The sequence below is a fragment of the Phasianus colchicus genome, chromosome 2 (genome assembly GCF_987193195.1).
Source record: "Phasianus colchicus chromosome 2, bPhaCol1.hap1.1, whole genome shotgun sequence".
NCBI lineage: Eukaryota > Metazoa > Chordata > Aves > Galliformes > Phasianidae > Phasianus > Phasianus colchicus.
Window position 1 is genome coordinate 56,166,491 of NC_143437.1, and position 20,665 is coordinate 56,187,155.

Sequence of the window (20,665 nt, forward strand, 5' to 3'; positions counted from 1 at the left end):
TTTGTGGCTTTTTTTGTTTGTTTGTTTGATTGTTTGTTTGTTTTGGTGCATTTTTGTGGATTATTTTTATAATTAACTTTCATTGACTTAGGACACAGAATTCAAGTTAAAATCAGAACTTTATTGTGTTCTGCAAAACTTCCCTCCTTTTGCCTCCACCTCCTCTCTGAAAGTCCAGTATATTAATTGAGTCAGTCTTGCCAGAGAGCTAAGAACAACTCCACTGCAAACCTTTTTAAGAACTGATGGTTGTTGCTGGGCTATTGTTTGTTCTAACATCTGATTTGGTAAAGAACACTGAAAAGCTAAAGAAAAAAGAGAAATAAAATTGCTTCATGCAATTTAAATAATGCTATCACTTAAAAAAAAAAGAAGAAGAAGAAGAAAGAAGGAAAGAAAAAAAGAAATGAAAAATAAGCTATTTCACCATACCAATTTTTTTTTTTTTTTTAAATAAAAACTTTTATATTGACATTCTCATGCAATGTTACAGTGCTGGAACTTGAGAAGGGCTTTGTTCAACCTTTTTTCCTGTTCCAGTAGAAACATTTTTTTCCCACTTGAAGACTATGAAAAACTGGCACCACAGGTCTTACAAAAATGTACTTCTAAGCAAATGTGACTAGGCAAGTTCTGTAAATATAAATAAGGTATGCATCATTTTTATTTGTTGAATACACATATCTATCACCCAAGTAGCTGGTGCATAGTGATTTCATGTGTGGTTATTCTCATGGCTTCACACTTTCCAATGATAACAAAAAATTATTTTTCTTTTATGATGACTTGTATACCCAATTCCAAAGCAGCAAACAAATTCAATTTTCATGAAGTTACAAAGGAGTTTTGCCTTGATTTTTTAGTGGCTCCAAGCTTTCATCTACCAAATAACTTTCATATAATACATCAACAAAGATGAAATTTGCTTACTACCTGGTAATTAGGCATACACTGGCTTCAAAACAGGGGTGGAAGAAATTCAGCTCAGTGCTGACAGCTATACTTCTGTAAGCATCATTGGAGTTTACATTTAACATCTCTTCTTCACACTTCTTCACAGAGTCAGAGCAAAGGCAACCTCAGGCATCTCCACATAGAGTAATAAAAATCAAAAAAGCAGTTTCCATCTTCTGCAATGAAAAATGAACCACTGCAGCTGCTTTAGAGTGCTCATGTGGGGGCTGGGGCTCTTGTGTTGAAAACGGACCTTGCTCATTTTCCAGAGCTGAAAGACAGCTTGTTCAGTACCTGCAAGGTAATTACCACGATGTGGACCAAAATAATTAATATACATGACTGAAGTTAACATATTTCTCAGTATTTCTTCATCAAAATCCCCTCCTTATCCTCTCTTCAGATGCCTGACATGCTGTTGAAATATCTGAATGCAAAGTCCCTTAAGGGTTGCTCCTGTATATTAATCTTTCGTAATCAAAATTAGGTGAAGAAAGACATGTTGACCAAAACAGAAGACATCTGTATGTGGAACTGAATGGAAAAGCTACCAAAATATGCCAAAATATTTACCAAAATGGACTATACTCCTGAGTGGGCCAATGCCATCTTGCCAGCAATTCCAGCTGCCAGTGTTCATCCTAAATATTCTGAATGTAGCATAATTTGTGCATCTGACCAGTAAGACATTCTTTATAATTCTTTTCTTTCTAAAGAACCTATGTTTTATCCTCCATCTGTGCTTAGTAGAATATTTTCACGTTCCAGTAATGCCATTTGTGCACTCCAGATACTTCATCAGTTGGCTGGGAGTTTGTTCCTTCAAACACAGCAAATACACTCATTGCATGGCTTTCAGTGGACTAAATAATTCATGAAAATGGCTCCTAGTTATCTCATCAGAGTCAAGAAATGATGTTGAAGATGTTAAACTCTTCTTTTTTACCTTTCATGGTAGCGGTCCCCACTATCAACCTCCCAACATACTCTCAACTTTCCTCAGTCAGTGGAATTATTGAGAATCCAAATAAAAACACAAACTTTCCTTTATTATTTTTTCTTACTGCAACAAAAACTTAAATGCTTTGGTGCAGCCGCTCTCTTTGATTTCTCTGAATTTCAAATTTGGTCATGTCAAAAATTATCACAAAGGCTTTTTGTTTGTTTGTTTATCTACATAGTTTTTAACCAAAGTTACATTATAACACACAAACACAGTCTTCTCCTTAAGGCACAACACATCATTATGCACATTCTGTTTGCCAAACTTATAAAAGAGACAATATTATATAACCCTCTCCCTCCCCGACCCCCAAAAAGAAAGAAAAATTGCATCCACTTCCAAAATCAGCTGCTAATAAAGTCACAGTAAGTTATTTTCATCAATAATTTACACAAATTACAGGTCTAGACAGGATTGTCATTATACAGTCTGAGTGCATTCCAATTCAGATTTTCTGGGTTAGGTAGGCTAAAGTCTGGTTCAAACCTCAGTGCTGAGAATATATCCCATTTTGAGGAATGTTGTTGAACACCACCTTGTCGGTTGGAAAACGCGTGTTGGTGCTTTGCCAGTTCGAGTCCTTTGTTCACTCCTGTCAGGGCTCATTCGGTGTGTACCAGCAACCTCCACAGTTTTAATCCATTTAAAAACGTTGCATATATAAGACCATAGAGCTTCCTTACGTAGCACTAATGTTTTAACTCCATTCAGCAATCTGAATTCTTCAATTTGGAATTTTTAATTCCAAATATTTCTTCCCTTCTTAAGACAATTCATATGTGTAAAGCCAGAGGCATTGAATCACACATAAAAATTCAGTGTACTTGAAATATATATATAAAAAAAAAGGATCGCCAACTTTAGAACACAGTTACAAATACTCTAGTTCCAGTGCTTGATGGAGAGCCAAGAGGTCCGAATGACTGGATATCCTCCAGAAAGGCATGTTGTGCTGTGTTTGTCAGAGGGGGGAAAAAGGTCAGGAACAATGAATGCTATGACAGAGGGCGGTATCTGATGCATGAGACTAGTCAGGTTACCACCATGGAGTTTACACCACTGTGTTTCTGGAATGATTTTTGCTAGTAAGGTACTGACAAAAATCAGGCCAAAATAGATCTGAGCTCAACAGTTCACCTGAAGGTAAAAAAAAAATTAGACAGCCTTTCTTAATAGTGTCTTTGTAAAGAGCCCATTATTTAGTGAGGGCTATTTGCTTTCTTGTTATCATGGAAACCCATACAAAGGAGCATTAACAGGAAATCTGCTTCTGTTCCACTTGTTATACTTTGCAAGAGACTGAAAGCTCATTTGAAAAGTTATAAGACTTTTATAAAATGTGGCTTCACACACACTTTGAAACAGAGTTGAATTACATTTTTGTCCTTCTGGGAGGAAAAGAAAAATAAACATCTTTTGAGGAGAAAATAACACATTTCTGTACTTAAAAGAAGATAATGTGTTGCAGAAAGCATCAGCGTCTCTGAGAGTTGCAGGTATATGCACTTTTCTCCTTCAGCAATTGATCAGAGTAGAATTGAAGTCATACTTTCATGTTCTGTTCAGATCTATTTGTAATATGCTCTATTCAACCATTTCTCTGAATTCTGTTATCTATTCATGCAGTGTAGCCAACATTTAGAAAAAAAGCATGCCAAACTGGAAAGTACACAATCCAACCACCGTTGTTTAGCACAATCTACGAAAGACCCATCACCAGTACCTACATCAAGGAACCATTTGGAATAAGCATTTCAGTTATTTTCATTTTGTTTCCATTCCACCTACACTCTACAAACTTAACACTTTAATTTCTCTACTTCTAGCACAAAGACATTTCTATAACTTATGCACGTGTACAGAGGAAAAAAATAAATAAATCTGTTTCTGCACATTTGAGGGTTTATATTGCGAAGCATGGTTCAAATTTCTACTAATTTGATCTCCTTCTGAACACAGAAAATTTATCTGAGGAAGTTTAGATTTGAATTCATCAGATGAGGAAACAATACTTCTAAATAAACATTTTTATTTTTTTTTTAGAAACTGATTTGGTGCACAGTCTGTATGTTGTTTGCTTTTTCTGTTTGCAGATGTTTATTTCCTGAATCAAACTATACATTCATCCTGTGTGCTCCAGCCAACTACAGATCTGTCTTTATTTAAGTAAAAAATCTGCACAATCCTTTTAATGGTTTTTCACATTCTCCATAACACCTCTTTTCAAACCTACCTGTTTTCACTGTTTAAAGAGAATGACCACCCAACATTCATGTCAAACCCATGATATATCTGTAATTTTCTTGACGTTAGTCAGACATTTTTACACCGTTTTTTTTTTTTTGTCAATTTTTAAATGAATTTGTTTTTTTTTCTTTTCTTTTATTTCCAAACTGAAATAAAGCAAATGCTAGAATCCAAATGGTTCATTTTACTTTAAGTGCTGATGTCATCATGCTCTTATGGCCTTATGCCTGTAGACTGAAATGATTTGTCATTCTGCCATTGTACAAAACTGACAGAAATGCAAACAGAAAGGCTTGCATTAGTAGCTATGTATCACACCAACATTTCAGGAGACAGGTTACCTTTTTTGCTGCCTGTTCTTCTTCTACACCATCCCCAATTACAACATATACTACTTTTCTGCCAAACCTTTGCATTATTCGTTCAAAGCAACTTTCTTTTCCTGGAAGATAAATGAGATAAGAGTTCAGAGTGAAGTTACCTGATTAGCTGCATGCTCCTCATCTCGGCCATCTCCAATCACAACATAAGTTATGTTAGTGCCAAATCTGGACACTATACGCTCAAAACAGCTCTCTTTGCCTGAAAAACAATGCACTACTTGTTCAAGCTATCAAGCAAGTTACCATGATGCTCTACAAAGGTTTACTGCAGCGCTAAGACATCGCTACTACTACTTATTTTTTATAGTTCCCAGCCTTGAGATTTAGAGCTAAAACTGCTGAGAAACAATTAACACTGTTAGTGACACTAAGTTGATTTGGGTCAAATTAAATCCGTTTCTTAACAGTCACAGGAAAGCCACTAAAATAAAGGAATTAGCAGCACTGCAAAAACAAATAGGTTAGTGAAAGGAAAATTGAAATTAAATGCTTCACTATTACTGTAGTAATAATTTTTCAAGGACTGCAGCAATTTCAGGTCTAGTATATCTCTGAAAGTTAGCCATGTAGCAATGGAAAATGTGTTTGGAAAACAATGGACACCAAAAATAAAACTAGACAACAGGTTCCTGGGAGAACTTCCATGAAGTATTTGGCTCCTCTGGAGGAATGTGGAAACAAGTAGGCTAAGCCAGTAACAAGAAACAGGATTTAAAAGAGCCAGGCAAAGTCACCTACCCATCTTCCCACTGTACTACAGCTTCAATTTACCAGCAAATGCTTGCTTTATTGATCCATGAACTGTCCAGATAAAATGATTTTGCTGTTTTCACAGGCATCTCCATATTTAATTAACTTTTCCTTTAGGAAATATTTCTCTGATATGCAACCTATGCATGCCCCATTGCAATTTAACCATAATTTATTGTCATACATATTGTCATACATATTGTCATTAATGTAGAAAAAGATTACTTTCTTTTCGTAATAGCTTTTTACCTGATGCCTCCCCCCTCCTCCTCCCTCTTCCCCCCCCCCCCCCCAGGATTTTCCTGTCGCCTCTCTTAAGCTCCTGATTTCTGGATCTTAGATGATTCTTAGTGCTCTTCTCTTGCTTTTCTTTAGATGGTCCAATAGGAAAAGGCTTAGGATTATGAAAAGCATTCTGTGTATTAATTGTCCAATCAGGATCTGATTTCAGTATGTGCAAGAAACAGCTAAAATTTTAGTCCTGTGCTCAACACAAAGCAGAAGTCACTGAAATGAAAAGTAGGTCCTGTACTGAAGAGAGTTTGCTGTGCTCCCAAGAGGGATGAGACAGCAGCCACTGTTCCTCAAGGAAATCCTGGTGCAGGATTCCTTCCACAGAGCCTTCAGAGATGCAGCTTCACTCCTCAACCCCTTAGATGCTGTCAGCATGATTTTCTTTGTTCTGAGTGTAATCTCATTAACTGAAGCCAACATATAGACTGTATGCCATGACATTAATTCCAGAAGCTTACTGTATTTGGGATACATTGTTCCCTGACTTTTTCAAAGGATTTGAGGCTTTTTTGTCTCGAGGGATGAGCTACAGCTAATTAACAGATAACTGAGATAATAAATTTTCCTAACACTGCTATAATGTAAATTTTGTCACTTTCTCACTTTTTTTTCACTTGTGAAGAACAGTTAGGAAATGCAGTATTTTTTTAATAAAGATATATTCAAGATATTATAGTAAACATTCTTAAATTACTAAATGGCAAATCATGAAATCTGCCAAAATTACTGCTAGTAGTAGACTGTGTCGTATGTCCAATTTCCTGCCAATATTTGAAGGGAGCGTATTAACAGGAGAAGGGAAGACTACTTATGAGGGTGGATAGTGATAGGACAAGGGGGAATGGTTTTAAACTAAGACTTAGGTTAGATATTAAGAGGGAGTTCTTCACACAGAGGGTGGTGACGCACTGGAACAGGTTGCCCAAGGAGGTTGTGGATGCCCCATCCCTGGAGGCATTCAAGTCCAGGCTGATGTGGCTGGGCAGCCTGGTCTGGTGGTTGGCATCCCTGCACACAGCAGGGGGTGGAAACTCGATGATTATTGTGATCTTTTTCAATTCAGGCCATTCTATGATTCTATGATCTCACAGGGCTGGTAACTTTTCTTATATTACATTTGGATGTGATTCCCAAATATACAACTCTGCAAACTGAACACAAACCCCTTCAAAGTACCCAGTCAGCAGCAGAATAGGGAAGTGCCCTTGAGGCATCCCTCAGCACAGTTTCTGTGGGTACCAGTCATCATTATGCTCAGTAATATGCTGTGATTCCAAAAAAGCTTAGGAAGCTGTGGGTCTACCTTACACAGAGCTGAAGATCAGAATAGAGATTATTTTAACAAAATTTCTGTTTGGATTAGAATTAATGAAACACTTTTCTTCATTATTCTCTGCACATTTTATGTTCTCTGTATTTTAACTAGGAGTTTCTGAGGTTTTTAATAAGTACTGGAACCTTTATCATATTAGGAATATATGAAAAGAAGCTGAATTAGGAATATTATTATTGACATAAACAACTAAACATGTGCAATGCCTGACTTTTAACTAAAAATGAGTTAGGACCATGGTTTTGAATCCATCCATTACTGGCAAGCAATTATTAATAATGCAGAGTAGTTAGAATGAAGGAAGGAATAATTTTCTTACCTATTTTAGTTGCACTGTAAATATTTTCAATGGGAAAAGCTCCTCCTAAACTGTATAGCAAGACTTTTGCAAGTGCTGGGATAAGCTGGGTTGTTGTTACCAACACATTTACACAGTTACTCCTAAAATGAGAGAAATAGTTTAAGCTTGAATAGTTTAAAAACTTTACCCGAATGCTGATGAGGTGAACCAGCTGTGGAGAGCATATTCGAGGTTTCTCAACATTTACTTTCACTCACACAGCAGTGCTACTCAGCACCATCACTTCCAGAAAAATGTACATAAACTTTTTGGCAAAATCCTTTGAAACATATATAGGCATGATTTATAGGAAGTATTCCAGGCTGATTTATGAAAACCAGGCCCTTGAAGATGAGTCCACTGAAACATATATATAAGATCACTACCTCTGAAGACAGACATCCCAGTGCCTTCAAAGCATCATTTTCCTGCTCGGGATTACTTGGCAGTAGCTACCAGCCAAATTAAAGTGTTAGGAGAAAGCAAAAACATCATTTGTTACTCCTGTCTTGAGGGGAAATAAGTGGCCAATATACATTTCTGCGCACTGACATCACTTTCTTCATGTTGCAAGAGTAATTTTTTTTTTTTTTTTTTCTGAGAAAAGGGAAAGACAATCATAATCGCATTAATAAGATAGCACTGAATGGAAAGGTTGAAAGCTTGGATGGAGAAGCTGAGCTTAGCTGTTACACAATAGAAACCTGAAAGCCAGGACATTTCAGGCACTGACAGGCTGGAACATGTGTTTGGTCACGAAACTGCGAGCAACTAGTTGTGATTTTTGGTCCTTCTGTAAGCCCCAAGGCAGACCACAGGCTATTATTTCTGTCTTAATGTATCTCAGTTTCTTGTCATTAACATGCAGGTGAAGTTTAGCTGCCTCATGGGCATATCTTCTAAAAATTTATAGCTGTACAGTTATTTGATGACAAGATAAATGGCTGCTATTTAGCAGACCTGAGCCAGCGACAACTGTTTATCACATTCATCCTGCAATGCCCAACTGATCGACATTATACAATGCCTTTTTGAATACTAACGATTTGGAAAGAAATGCAGAACTAAATGCAATGATTAACACAATATTTTTACTTTTTTTTTTTTTTTTTCATGACGTGCTTATGACACTGTGAAAAAATTTAGACAGTAACTAAGAGAGAGGCATATTGCAAAAGCAACTACTTTTAAAATTATTTTTCACATCTTTCCAAGTTTGTTCTTTCTTGTTTAACAGTTTTTTTACCCTCAGATATGTTTAGAAGGCAAGATGGCTTCCTTATAGTTTAAAGACATGTTTTGAGGATTTCCAATAAAATACATATTAAATAGGTGACTAAGCAGCAGCAGTTTTCACAGCTCCATTATCTCACAGGAACAATTATGCCTCATGACTGGGATCCAGGCATTTATCTGAGTATCAAACACAGATATTCATTCCTCTGAAAACTCAGATATATGTTTAATCATACCAATCTATTTGGAGGACAGAATAAAAATGATTTTCTCTTTGGGGATTTATAGAGTACTTAGGTACCACTGTGAATAGGCACAAACATTGAAGTCCAGAATAGACAGACCTGGAGTTCAGAGGCTGCTGCCCACAGGATAAATAGCTTAAAGCCTGGCTCACAATTGCAAAATACACTTTCAATGTTCATAGGACCATACATTACATTCTAAAAGACCTTTCGTACTACTCAGTGTGGAAATGACAGAAAATGAAATAATAATAATGAAATTTTTCCTATGTTTTATTCAAAAGTTGTATTACACCTGTATTGTTCTTTAAAAGTACTTGTATATTTTAACTTAAAGTGTCACAAAATACCCACTAAATATCCAGAATGAAAACCTCATACATACCTTGTGCTGATAATTGATAAGGATTTAAGTGCATTTGTTAGCCAGGAGTCTGTCAGAGCTTCAATCTCTGCTCTTAATTGCAACCATGCATCTCTTTTTGCAGGACCTAGGAGTCCTTTTATGAAAAAAGCAAGAAAAGAAATATAATTAAATTCTGTGTTAACTGGAATGTACAGGTTTTCAGTTACTGTTTCAATTTTAAATATCAGCAGAACTTGAAAAAATTTCTTCCCCTCTCTCCCCCCCCAAATTTAAATTCAGCACATTTGACTTTGTTTTGAAGTGTCTCTCTCAAAATTACCCATTTTTTCAAACAAAGTTCTTAATACATCTTACACTGATTATCAGAGGCAGTGACAAGGAGACCCATGCCATGGGGATCATAGGCAGAGACACCGAGAAAATAATTAAATAATTACTTTATTATAAACTCATCTTTACGGTACTTGCATATCTTTATAACTGCCTTGCTTGTGACTGTATATAGGTAAACCTCAGGTTTGGCGTATGGAAATATGACATTTGTTTGCTGATGGCTTGCTCTTCATGTCCTTTTGTAGTTAGCAGTTAGTTCCATCTAGTCAGTAGTCAGTTTCATTTACAGCATTTGCAGCTCTGAAACGGCTGACCTTATACCTCACATAGTCCTTTAAAACACCTTAAGAATCTTTAAAGTATGAATGGTCAGATTTCAAAAAAAAACCCACCCAATTCATGAATATTGAGACCTGACTTCTTTATAACCAAGCAATTTTAAATTTAGATATGGTACTAGAAGAGCAGAGAAGCAGGCTTGGTGACATTAATATACCTCTTCTCTTTCAGAAATTGTGATGACTGCCTTCAAAAATCTGAAACAGAACGGTCCAAAATACATAGTTTGACCCAGCCTACTGTTGCATTCTACCAGCTACTCTGAAATTGATTTATTTGAAAAAAATATTTTATAAGAAAACCCTGTAAACCTTTGGATAATAATGTTTCAAGTGTTCTTAATATGTAAGAACTCCTTTCATGATACCAACAAAGGGCAAGGCAGAGCAATTGAAAGCCAATCATCTACTACTATTCTTTGCTCCTCTGGCTTGATCTTGTGGCACATTAAGACTCTAAACTATGCCCACTTAGGAAATGGTTAATCTAATGACTAATCCACAGTCCATGCTAGTAGTACTGTTAACTATTTGTGAGAGACTGGAAGAAATGCTAAAAGGCCACTGATGTGGTTTTACTAAAGGTAAATTGAAAATTCCTCTAAAATGAATTTCATCTGAATTGATAGAGACCATCCACTAGAATGGGAAATTGTTCACTGGGACTCCATCCTGGTTGTGTCTGCCTTCTTTCTTCTCAGTTGTGGCTTTAGAAATGTTTGAAGATTTTGTAAGTATTCCCATTCTCACAGTCTTTTCTTGGGAAATTCCTAAGAATAGGGTTACCTGCCTCTACAAGTTACACAAGACTTTCCAGGATAGATTCTTGTAGCTCTGCTGTTATGATTTCCTAAAAGCCTGCTGCCACTGACATGAGAGTCCATGAATGAAAGCAGGAACTGGAAAGCTTTCATCCCAGATGAGGCTGGGACTGCTTGCTAACACAATTAGCTGTGTAAGCAAAAAAGATAACGAAAAGAGCTAGTTATATGGCAGTGCTAGAGGTTTCTTGCTTCCACTAGCAAAAACAGAATAGCAGGTGCAGAGCAAAGAATTAAGCAGTGTGTTGTTGCCAACCACATCTTGAAAATGTAGGATGGAAAAGAGTGCCACCCAGAGCTAATCTGTGCTGTGGAAATTATAAAACCTCTTTTCTAGAATAACAGCTTATTTGAAGTAAAATAAGTGTCCTAATCAATCAGTAAGTCAGGAAGAGGTAGGTGTAATTGAGCTGGGTCTGAAGGAGACAAGAGGGCTCTCTGCAAGTTAAACAAAAGCCTGCCCTGCTTCCCTGGCTCTGGTTCTCCTGCACAGTGGCACAACATTGGATCTGTCCTTACAGTCAGGAGCTTTTAATAGCCCAAGGTCCAGTCAGATTACTTTCATTTCAGTCTGTGGTTTGCAAGGCACTTCGACTTGGCAAGAGTTTACTGCCATATGGATTAACCTTATCAGCATTCTAAATCGTTTTTCACAATTAAACTCACCTCCTATGTTGTTCTTGTAAGTATTATACAACTCTTTTACTCTTCTGTAACGGAAAGCCAGCTTCCTCATCCAGTCAACCCCTCCTCTTACACCTGTTGGCAGACAAAGGTTTGCACTACTTGCAGCTGCATGGAAGCCATCAGTTGCAAAACTGTAGGTACTGCAAACACCCAAAATACAGTAAAAATAAATACAATGTATTCCTGTAAATGCTCAATTTATTTAATCTTTGTAGAGAAAAATTGAAGCAAGTGCTCTATCTTACCTTAGGTCTTGTCCATTATCATCAGAAGAAACATCATCTATGTGAACTTGATCACATTCCTGTTGAAAAAAACATCAAAGATAAATTATTTTACAGAAGCCTATGCTCACCATATATATGCTCAGTACAGATGTTGAAGAAATGATTGTTGCAGGCCGCTAACTCTACCAGAAGATGGCAGCATATGTACACTTACAGCTTCATACCATCATCAGTTTCTTTAAAAAAATCCCACAATTTCAACTCTTACATTGGACCAATCAGTTAAAATAGGTCATTAAAAAAGTGCTTTGTAATTTTTTTTCTTCAAATAACAATTATTTTAATTGAAAAAAAAAAGAACAATTATAAGTCTCCATCTCTCTAGCATATCAGTGTTCCAAAATCACTAAAACTGTATTTCCCTGTTCCCTAAAAGCTAATGATGTCGAGCATTATGAGGCATGCAATTTCTCTCAAGTCTTCAGGAGTCTGAATGCTTATCAGATTCCTGTCTTGATTTATCTGAATGTCTTTGGCTAAGAAATCAAAGATAATCAAAGCAGACCTGGAGAAATGCACTATTTCCTGTTTTTGGAGAGATGCAAATAATTCCAGGAATCTGAGGTACCTGTAAACCTGAACTCCCTTTCAGTCTGTTTTTATAATTTGGTACCTCTTCTGCACAACAGTTACAGCAGAAAAACAGGTAAATGTAGGGGAAGCTCAAATAAATAAATAAGTAATTATGCAATGAGTGTTAGTGTTTTCTTAAGTTGCTATAATTAACAACCTTCCCCAAAAGACACACCAGAAATTCAGTGCCCGTAGACTTTTCTCTGTATAAGAGACTTAAAAAAAAAAAAAAAAATACTTTAAGTAGCTACTGCTAACATGATCCTAATTTTATTCATGAAAAAGTTCAGGGATTTCTTTAAAAACGACTCCCCAGTTAAGGTTTTCAGATAATTTAGTCTCACCACTAAGACAGAACATGGCTGAACTTTCAAAATGCAGTTTTATGCTTCAAATAACATCACCAGATTTATCTACTTCAAATAATATTGCCAACACGCAACCTTAATTCAAACCTCCTGCGAAAAGCAGGAGTACGCAGTTCTGATTTTCAAATCTCAGTTGAGTATTAGTGCTAAGCTACCAGATGAAGGATAAATCTGAGCAGAGAGGTGATTTCCAATTGCGTGTACCATGGGTTCCGAGAATTTATTCAGGGAACATGATTTTGGCAAATTACCATTTCTGTCCAAGGTTTTGTTTGCTTTGCACTCAATGAAAACTTAAATAGATTTTTATTCATGTGAAGTTGTTTTTTCAAAATATCAATTAGTATATAAAATAAACACATAGAAACCAGCAATCATAAGTTAGTATCAAGACTAAAAGAATGAGTGGTCAAAGCCTGCTCATCTGACTTAGTCCATCAAGACAAACATGAAAGACCTGCATTCAGGGAAGATAAACAGATGAATCATTCTTCTCCCCACTGGAGAAATAAAATTTGTTGGCTCTGTTTGCAGAGATTATCTTAAGCTGTAGAGTATTTTAAAGAAGGTGCTTTGGGATGTAAATAACAGATGAAAAGAGAAAGAAAATGAGAAGTGGCAGGTGAAATAAAAGATTTGTTTCTTTATCCCTATTTATTATTTACACTCAAGAAAAAATGCAACTGGATTCCACTCAGTGTAGGAAAGGAGTTCAAAAATCAGACAAAAAGTCCCACTGGGAGAAAAAAAATCTTAATATTTTGCAATATCTGTATCTGCAGTATCTGGCTTCCTAACCACATTTCACTGGAACTAGTCAAAGCATAAGATAATTGGAAAAGTTTAAAAATCAGTCCTGTGGATTTGCACATGTACTGATTAATTGGAGGGCACACAGGTGTCTTCATGGATAACAAGGGCTGTCTGAGCTGTTTGGGTTTTGTTAAGTCACTCAGCTATATTGTTCCAGCCTTGAAAATTCCAGATAAGTGTTCTGCAGACAATTTAATTATTAAGTTTAATATGAGTGGGTGGCAAAGGCTCAGCTGTTTGCTGTTATTTTTTATCTCACAATTAGATTATTGACTCCAGCAACAGGAGAGTAGGAGAACATGCAGTTATCTGGTTGCTTTGCCTCTTGTTCCTGTAGTAAGGTCGCTAAGTTTCCAACCACATAAAAGGACTGAATTTATCAGCATTCCTCAGCTTCTTCCTTCTTCCTTTTCCTCTTTTCCTCTCAGATCTATTGCTCATCTCCTCAGCAGTCTGGTAATACTTGCTTTCTGACCAAAAGCAAACTCATGTGCCTCTCACTCTTCGCATCATTTTATTTTGTCTTCTTGTTTACTTCAGGTAATATGTTTACATTTTGCAAATTCCCTTCTCCAGTGTGAAAAAGAAAACACAAAAACAGGCAAGCAAATAGGAGATAGTTTTATAGTCTTCCCAAGTGATTCAGAAAACTGGTGGTTCAATACTAGATCTTAATTGCTTGTAAAATAGACCAAACAGTTGCAGGAAGGAAAGAAAGGCTCTCTGTCAATTTAAATGTTAAGGTAAAATGGTTTTTGCAGCATCTACAGTATTTTCTATACTCAACCCACAGTGGCCTTCTGTCAATGCAAGGTCAATACTAAGAAAGATTTATTTCCTAATACTAATTGTATAGGAAAGGAATCTAGATATAACAGGCTTTTGCTTGAAGCAATACCAATTTAAATTATAACTGAATGCAGCTCACAAAATCCTATTTAAAATATGGTAGGATTACTATACAAATAGAAATGTAATTCAGTTTATTTGAAATAAATATACTTTTTCCTTCATTATCCTAGACAGTGGAAGGGGATTATAGAGTTTCAAGATTCATGGTTGAAAAGTGAAGAAAATGTTTTTTGTGTGAGCGTAATATGTTCTACCAACATTTCTAAAAGTTGTCATAAAACTAATACTGAGATAAAGACAGAAACTTCCATTTATTCCTTACCTGCTTGAGAACTGAATGTTTTAGACTGGATACTGTTACTGAGTTTAGTCCCAGATCTAAACATTGTTTAGTCATATGAACTTTCTAGAGCACGAGACTCCTATTTTCATGGCAAAATACCAATTGCCCTCCCAAGTGATATTTCTCAAGCTAACTAAAATTTATACACTGAGAATGAAATAGCTGGAGAACAGCCTAGCCTGAAATAAAACTACAGCTTGGCTGATTAGGACATGGGTTACTGGGTCAGCGGGGAATGTCTCAACAGATTGGAATTTCTGCATCAGCAGTCATTGTAATGAGACACATTTGCATAGAGGAAGGAAAACTTTATTTTTGTATGTGATAACTTTCAATAACTTGGTTGTTATTACTAGAGCTTGGTATGCAGTGCTAGTAACTAAGAAAGAAAAGGAAAAAAGGAGAGTTAAGACCATTCAGAGAAATGACTGGAGTCAATGCTAAAGGAATCTGTCTTCATTAGTACATTACAGCTATCATGTCCAGTGACATGTGGTTTATGGTGGGATGAAGATGAATGTAAGACAGAAGGTGTGAGACCTGATGGCTCAGCGCTAGAAAAGGGAGATAGAAAAAGGATAAGTAATTTGTCTACTGAAAAAAAAAAGCCTATCTCACTTCCCCCAGTAAGAACTAAAGGTCTTATGCCTTGGTAGCCATGACCATCAGCAGATCAGCACCAACGCTGTAGACTACCTCCCCCTTACTAGGGGAGGACAGAGGGAGGGAGGGAGGGAGAAAGACAGAACTGGAGAATGTTCAGAATTCATCACTCAGTCATCTTGCAGATACTCTGCAATATTTAGTGCTTAGAAAAGGCCATGTGTTCTCTGAACATATTTGAATAGACAGATCTGTTCATCTATATACTAAAGGATATCTCTATGTACTTTGGCACAAAGTACAAAGTTATTTTCCTATCTTATTTGCTAAAGAGAATCTGTGCGTATGGTTCACATCAGAATAAAAAGCTTGGAGTTTTGGTAATCTTCGAGTTGGTTTTGAAACAAAGCTGAATTCTGAGCTCAAAAAGAATTAATTGCTTATAGAAATTTGTTTTAATCCAACCAAATTGATTGAATGATGAGATTCTTAAAAAAAGTCCGCAATTAGTATTCTTTGAATATATCTAAAATTGAATACTGTCTGGATACTGTTCAAGCTCTGAAAAGAAGTAGGGTAAGAATTTTTGTACAGGGTATTAAGACCACCCTATGAAGAATATACACAATGTGATGATCCAGATTTGCAAGTCACCTGTGGCAGCAGAACCTGAGAGCTAGAAAGAAAATAAATAGAGAATAGAATGAAGCTTCAAGGGCTACAAGCTAGACTGAAGTATATAAAGAGGTGAAAGCTCTTTTTTGCTGATTTAATCCATGAACTCAGCACAAGTTCGAAGAAATCTGGGCACATGCTACTGAACGGCTTAAAGTTCATTGGGTGCCACATGAAATCTGAACATACAGGGGTAAAGGTCTGCTAAAAAGAAATTTAAGCAATGCTTTGAAAAATTGATTCGGAATCTAACCTCGGTACAGGGCACCAGAAAGAACGTTCACCGAATGCACTTGCATTGTCAAGTGATGACTCACTTAGACTGCAATAAAACACCGACTGGTGAAGGAATATCCAGGGTTTTGCTTTCTTATGTGTCTGCTGCTGGAAAGAAGAAGTACAGCACAGGTATAAGGTGAAGTAGATCTGTTTCTTGACTTGAAAATTGCTGACAATAAATGAGATCTGCAAGGCAGGACAAAGAACCTCATCCTGGTAAACTTTGCTTTTGCTACTACTGCAGCTGACAAAAGAATAAAGGAAGTACACACTAAGAAATGAAGACCTCAGTGAATGGAGAAATCTCATTTGTCCTCTTTTTTTTGTGTTCACTCACCAAAGACCTTTCTCTGGCATTTTACACTAGATCTCAAAATCTTCCAATTGTCATCAGTGGCAAAATACTTGACCATGGAGGAAGAAACTCTGAGATCCACTCCGAGGAGGAGAACATCTGATTTAGATTAGGGGAAGGTCTGAAATGCCTGCAGTTCAATTTGAAAGTTGTTTTTCACCTGCTGTCTGTTCCACAAAATAAATTAAAAACAAGCAAACAAACAAAAAAAAACCCACAGCTGTAAGACTGTCACATTCCACGTTAGCAGATACGGACTCCTGGACAGAAATGAAATGTCTGTGAAGCAATGCCAATGGGCCTGCTCTCCAGGCAGTTGGCCTTTGGCGGTCCATCTGCATGCTTCCAAAAGGCAAGTGATCCACAGTGGTCACTCCCCAGCTAGAGGTCTCCCCCTTTTCTGAGCAGATGCCAAAGGGCACACCCTGGGTATCTTGTGACAGAACTTGTGGTTGCCTGGTTACCTCAGGAAGAAACCATGGGCAACCAGGAGGCTTCACATTGTCAGGATGTGACACACTACATTCTGAAAATTTGAAAGCCTGCCAGATCAAAATTTTGGATGGATCTATATTTTCCCCTTTTATCTGGAAGGAAAAGAAATAAGATAAAAAACAAACAAACAAACAAACAAACAAAAAAAAACCATAACAAAAACAACAAAAAAAAAACAAAAAATAACAAAAAAAGAAGCCACAAGCTAGAAAGTACAATATTTGAGAGTTAAGAGGATTTGATATGCAGAAGCCATTCTGAATTGACCACACTCATACATATGTGAAGTGTCCAGAAACTTGGTGGCAAGTGTCAATCAAGTGCATGGCACAGTCATTGAAGAACTCAAACTAATACTTGTGTTATTAAGCACGGCTTACTGAAATTCCCTTAGTCTCCGAAAGGAATATAACATCATAAATTAAATCACCGGGAAAATAACTAAAAGTGTAATGAATATATATACATGGTGATTTGAGTCTTTGGACTCACTAAACTAGAAATAACCCTGTGTTCTCTTCAACACTTACAAGTATTTGCTGAATCCTCTCAGTCTTTTAAAATTAAAAATAAAGAAAGAAACTTTTTAACAGAGTTCAGAAAGGTGTCTCTGTTAGTTGATATGGAAACTGAGACAGATATAGGAATTTTTCATTTTTATTTCATAAAACACTTGAGCACTTTTCAGAATGAGCCATTCCTGTCTATAATATTTGACTTGAAATTCACAGTATTCTTTGGGGAACAGAGAAGACAAGAAGATGACCCACCCATAAGCTCCTCTATTTTAACAGCAAGATTTTGGAACTGATGATCAGAAGAAAACTGAGACTATATTATCAGTTTGTGTGGCATTGGAGACAACACTGATGAATAAATTCACCATAGTCACACCTCTCTAATGCTGCAGACTTTGAAGTAAATGAAGGATATTTTTACTTTGAATAAGAAAGTCGGACATGCAGTCAAACAGCTACTTGTGAATGTAAAGAGAAGAATGAAGTTGCTTGGTTGAGATGATGCCACCAACTCAAAGCAAATATAGAGAATTTCAAGAGAAAGAATGGGAGACACATACATCACTCTCCTGGAAATCATGGCAGACAACACCGAATCCATGGGCATTGAAAGTACTGCCCTAAGACAAAGATCTATCTTAGAAAGGAAGGCGTAGTTTCCAGATCACCCCTTTCACTCAATTTCATGGAAGGACTCTGTTGCCACAGGACTTGACAGATATCTGGCTAAATCTCTCTGTGATTAGCATATGACGTTCTCTGGAACGGTATATAGCACCACACATAACCAGCATTAATGCACAGTAAAACCACTGTGTTGACACCGCAGGTGTAACATTCTTTATGCTCCTTTGATTCTTACCTCTAAATCATTAAAAAATAAATGTGTATCAGCAAGATTAAAAATCATTTCTTCCATTCGCAGTCCAAGGGTCACTGCCATTGGTGGATCCTTAAAAAACAGAAAGTCAGATTAGCTATTTATGTACCTTTAAGTTATATCACAGTTACTTCAAAATTTGTTGTATACAAAGTATTTTGAAAAATTTACACTGCAACAATTTTCTTTTTCTAAAATTATTTCAGCATTAAGCTATTTTAATATAACACTACAGGAAGAATTTGCTGAACCTGTGTCAGAATATTTGGAGAGCTGGGCGTGTTGAAACATCAACCTCCTAGAAAGTCAAGGCATTTGTAACCTGGCTAAACTATGTCAAAGGGGAAAATTTGGTAGCCTTATGGAAAGCTGCAAAAATAAGGCTGTAAACAGGGAAGATACGTCTCACAAATTACAACTGTAAGAAGAATAATATTTCTTATAATAAGAATATGCTATATTTTTCATCCCTGAATCTTTTATAAAAATGTGTAATTATCTTGACTGTCAATTTGTAGGAAACAAACAAACAAACAAACAACAACAACAAAAAACAGCCAGGGAGTAGTAACTAACTTTTTTGAGCCCACATACTATCAAGAGCAGAGGCTAGAACGAATTACTCCATGTGCTATCCAGCCCACTGTACAATTCCTCTGATCTCTTCATTTGTCTTCCAATTTTTGGATACCCAGGAGTCCTCATCAAGGTCACGTTAAACTGGACTATGAAAGGTAGCAATCTCTACCAAATTATTTTTTTTAAGTGATTATCCTTACACTTCGATAGGAAATTGTGATTTACAAGGTCTTTTCAATTTCTGATGTTTTTGCTTTAGAAAAATATAGAAGGCAGTCTGACATCTGAACCCTTGCTCATTTTTCCAAGCTAAATTTCACTTTACATAAATTGTCACTGCCTTACCCATCCTTATGCCTATGTCAGTTCTTTCCCATACTTGCTGCTGCTCCAGTATTCATCCACAAACCTTTCCATTCTCAATATTTACTCTTCTTCTGTGCAGGTACTGATGAATTTCCTGGATCTCCTTTATGATTTTATTGGAGGTATTTTGCAAAGTGCCTGCAAGTGTTCTTCTACATGTACATCAGCACATCTACAATCTATGGCACAATTCTTTAGGTGGTCCAAAGTAGAGGGAAAGCATATGCAAATTTGATTGTTACAGATCATCCCTTCATATGTTATGAGATACAAGATTCCTACCTCCTGATTCAAAATATTCCTATCTGCTTGTACGTCAGTTTTCACAGTATCAAATCACACAATATTAGCAAGATACCACAATTTTCCTGATCCGAAATAGCTGTTTCTCTGAGAGCCTTTAGTATGCAGCAAATCTAAGGTAATTAATTTGACTTTGCTTGGCTAGCTAGGAAAGAGGGTAATGCAAGTTGCATTGTCTTACACGTAAGGATAAGAACACATGCAGTATAGTTTTTGATGCCTTGCTGACAGCTGGTAACTAGTTATTCCACTGCTTTAATTAACGCTTGCACTTTTCAGGTTCAGATAACCTTTGTATGCTTAAGATACAACAATGGTTTTCTAAAGTGAATGATTTCTTATTTAAATAAGAAACAAAACCTAAATTTCATAGCTTAAATTGATTGTCACTAGTGAATTTTTAGAAATATTTTGTTAAACGCTTCGAGATCACAAGTTTAAAATTCTACCCGTATGCTCTTATCTGACAAAAACAATAAAATCCCAGTACTCAAAATTTCGAATGATCATTTCTAAGTATTAGGATCAAAGTCTTCCCAATCAGGATCAGACGTCCATTACTCCGGGGCTTCACAAAGACAGAATAAAAGATGGCTTCTGCCCTGAAGCACATAAAAACTAATGGCAAAATCTGTAACATAGACATATTTTGACCCTTGCTCATGAAAAAGTCAGACTTGAAGAGGAGAATAGTGTGTAAGAAATTGTAATGATCCAAAGTTAGATCTAATTCTCAGGCAGTGAAAGGAAATATTTCTTTTCTGACCTTTGAACTGGTCTAGACTACCTTTCAGAAATAAAACTAAATGCAGTGCCTAGTAACATAACTTAATCCCCTACGTCTACTACAGTCATATTCCACAGATTTGAAAGCCATGTGGGTGAGGGCAGCAGCAAACGTAAAGGTCAATTTTCCAATGGGATGATTAAAGTATGCACATTAACAGATTTGCAAAAACTCATGTAAGATACTTAGAACACAAATCACAAAAATAGTCTGGACTCATGAGATTCCTCATCAAGTCATAATGCTTTTATCAAAATG

The 20,665-nt window shown here is 36.4% G+C and overlaps 1 protein-coding gene across 10 annotated transcripts in view; it reads right to left on the reverse strand.

Moving 5' to 3' along the window:
- Positions 1 to 488: 488 nt before the first annotated feature.
- EYA4 (EYA transcriptional coactivator and phosphatase 4) overlaps positions 489 to 20,665 on the reverse strand; it is a 151,777-nt gene continuing 131,600 nt past the window's right edge. For 8 of the 10 annotated variants that reach the window (XM_090135776.1, XM_090135775.1, XM_090135774.1 and 5 more), the window contains 7 exons: positions 18,355 to 18,444; positions 11,577 to 11,635; positions 11,311 to 11,471; positions 9,171 to 9,285; positions 7,284 to 7,405; positions 4,546 to 4,646; positions 489 to 2,909 (listed from right to left, as the gene is read on the reverse strand). In XM_090135776.1, coding sequence (XP_089991902.1) covers positions 2,829 to 2,909; positions 4,546 to 4,646; positions 7,284 to 7,405; positions 9,171 to 9,285; positions 11,311 to 11,471; positions 11,577 to 11,635; positions 18,355 to 18,444 — 729 coding nt within the window. In that variant the 3' untranslated portion in view covers positions 489 to 2,828. Of the gene's footprint in view, positions 2,910 to 4,545; positions 4,647 to 4,685; positions 4,787 to 7,283; positions 7,406 to 9,170; positions 9,286 to 11,310; positions 11,472 to 11,576; positions 11,636 to 18,354; positions 18,445 to 20,665 lie in introns of all 10 variants that reach the window. The other 2 variants (XM_090135773.1, XM_090135767.1) reach the window with 1 other exon arrangement.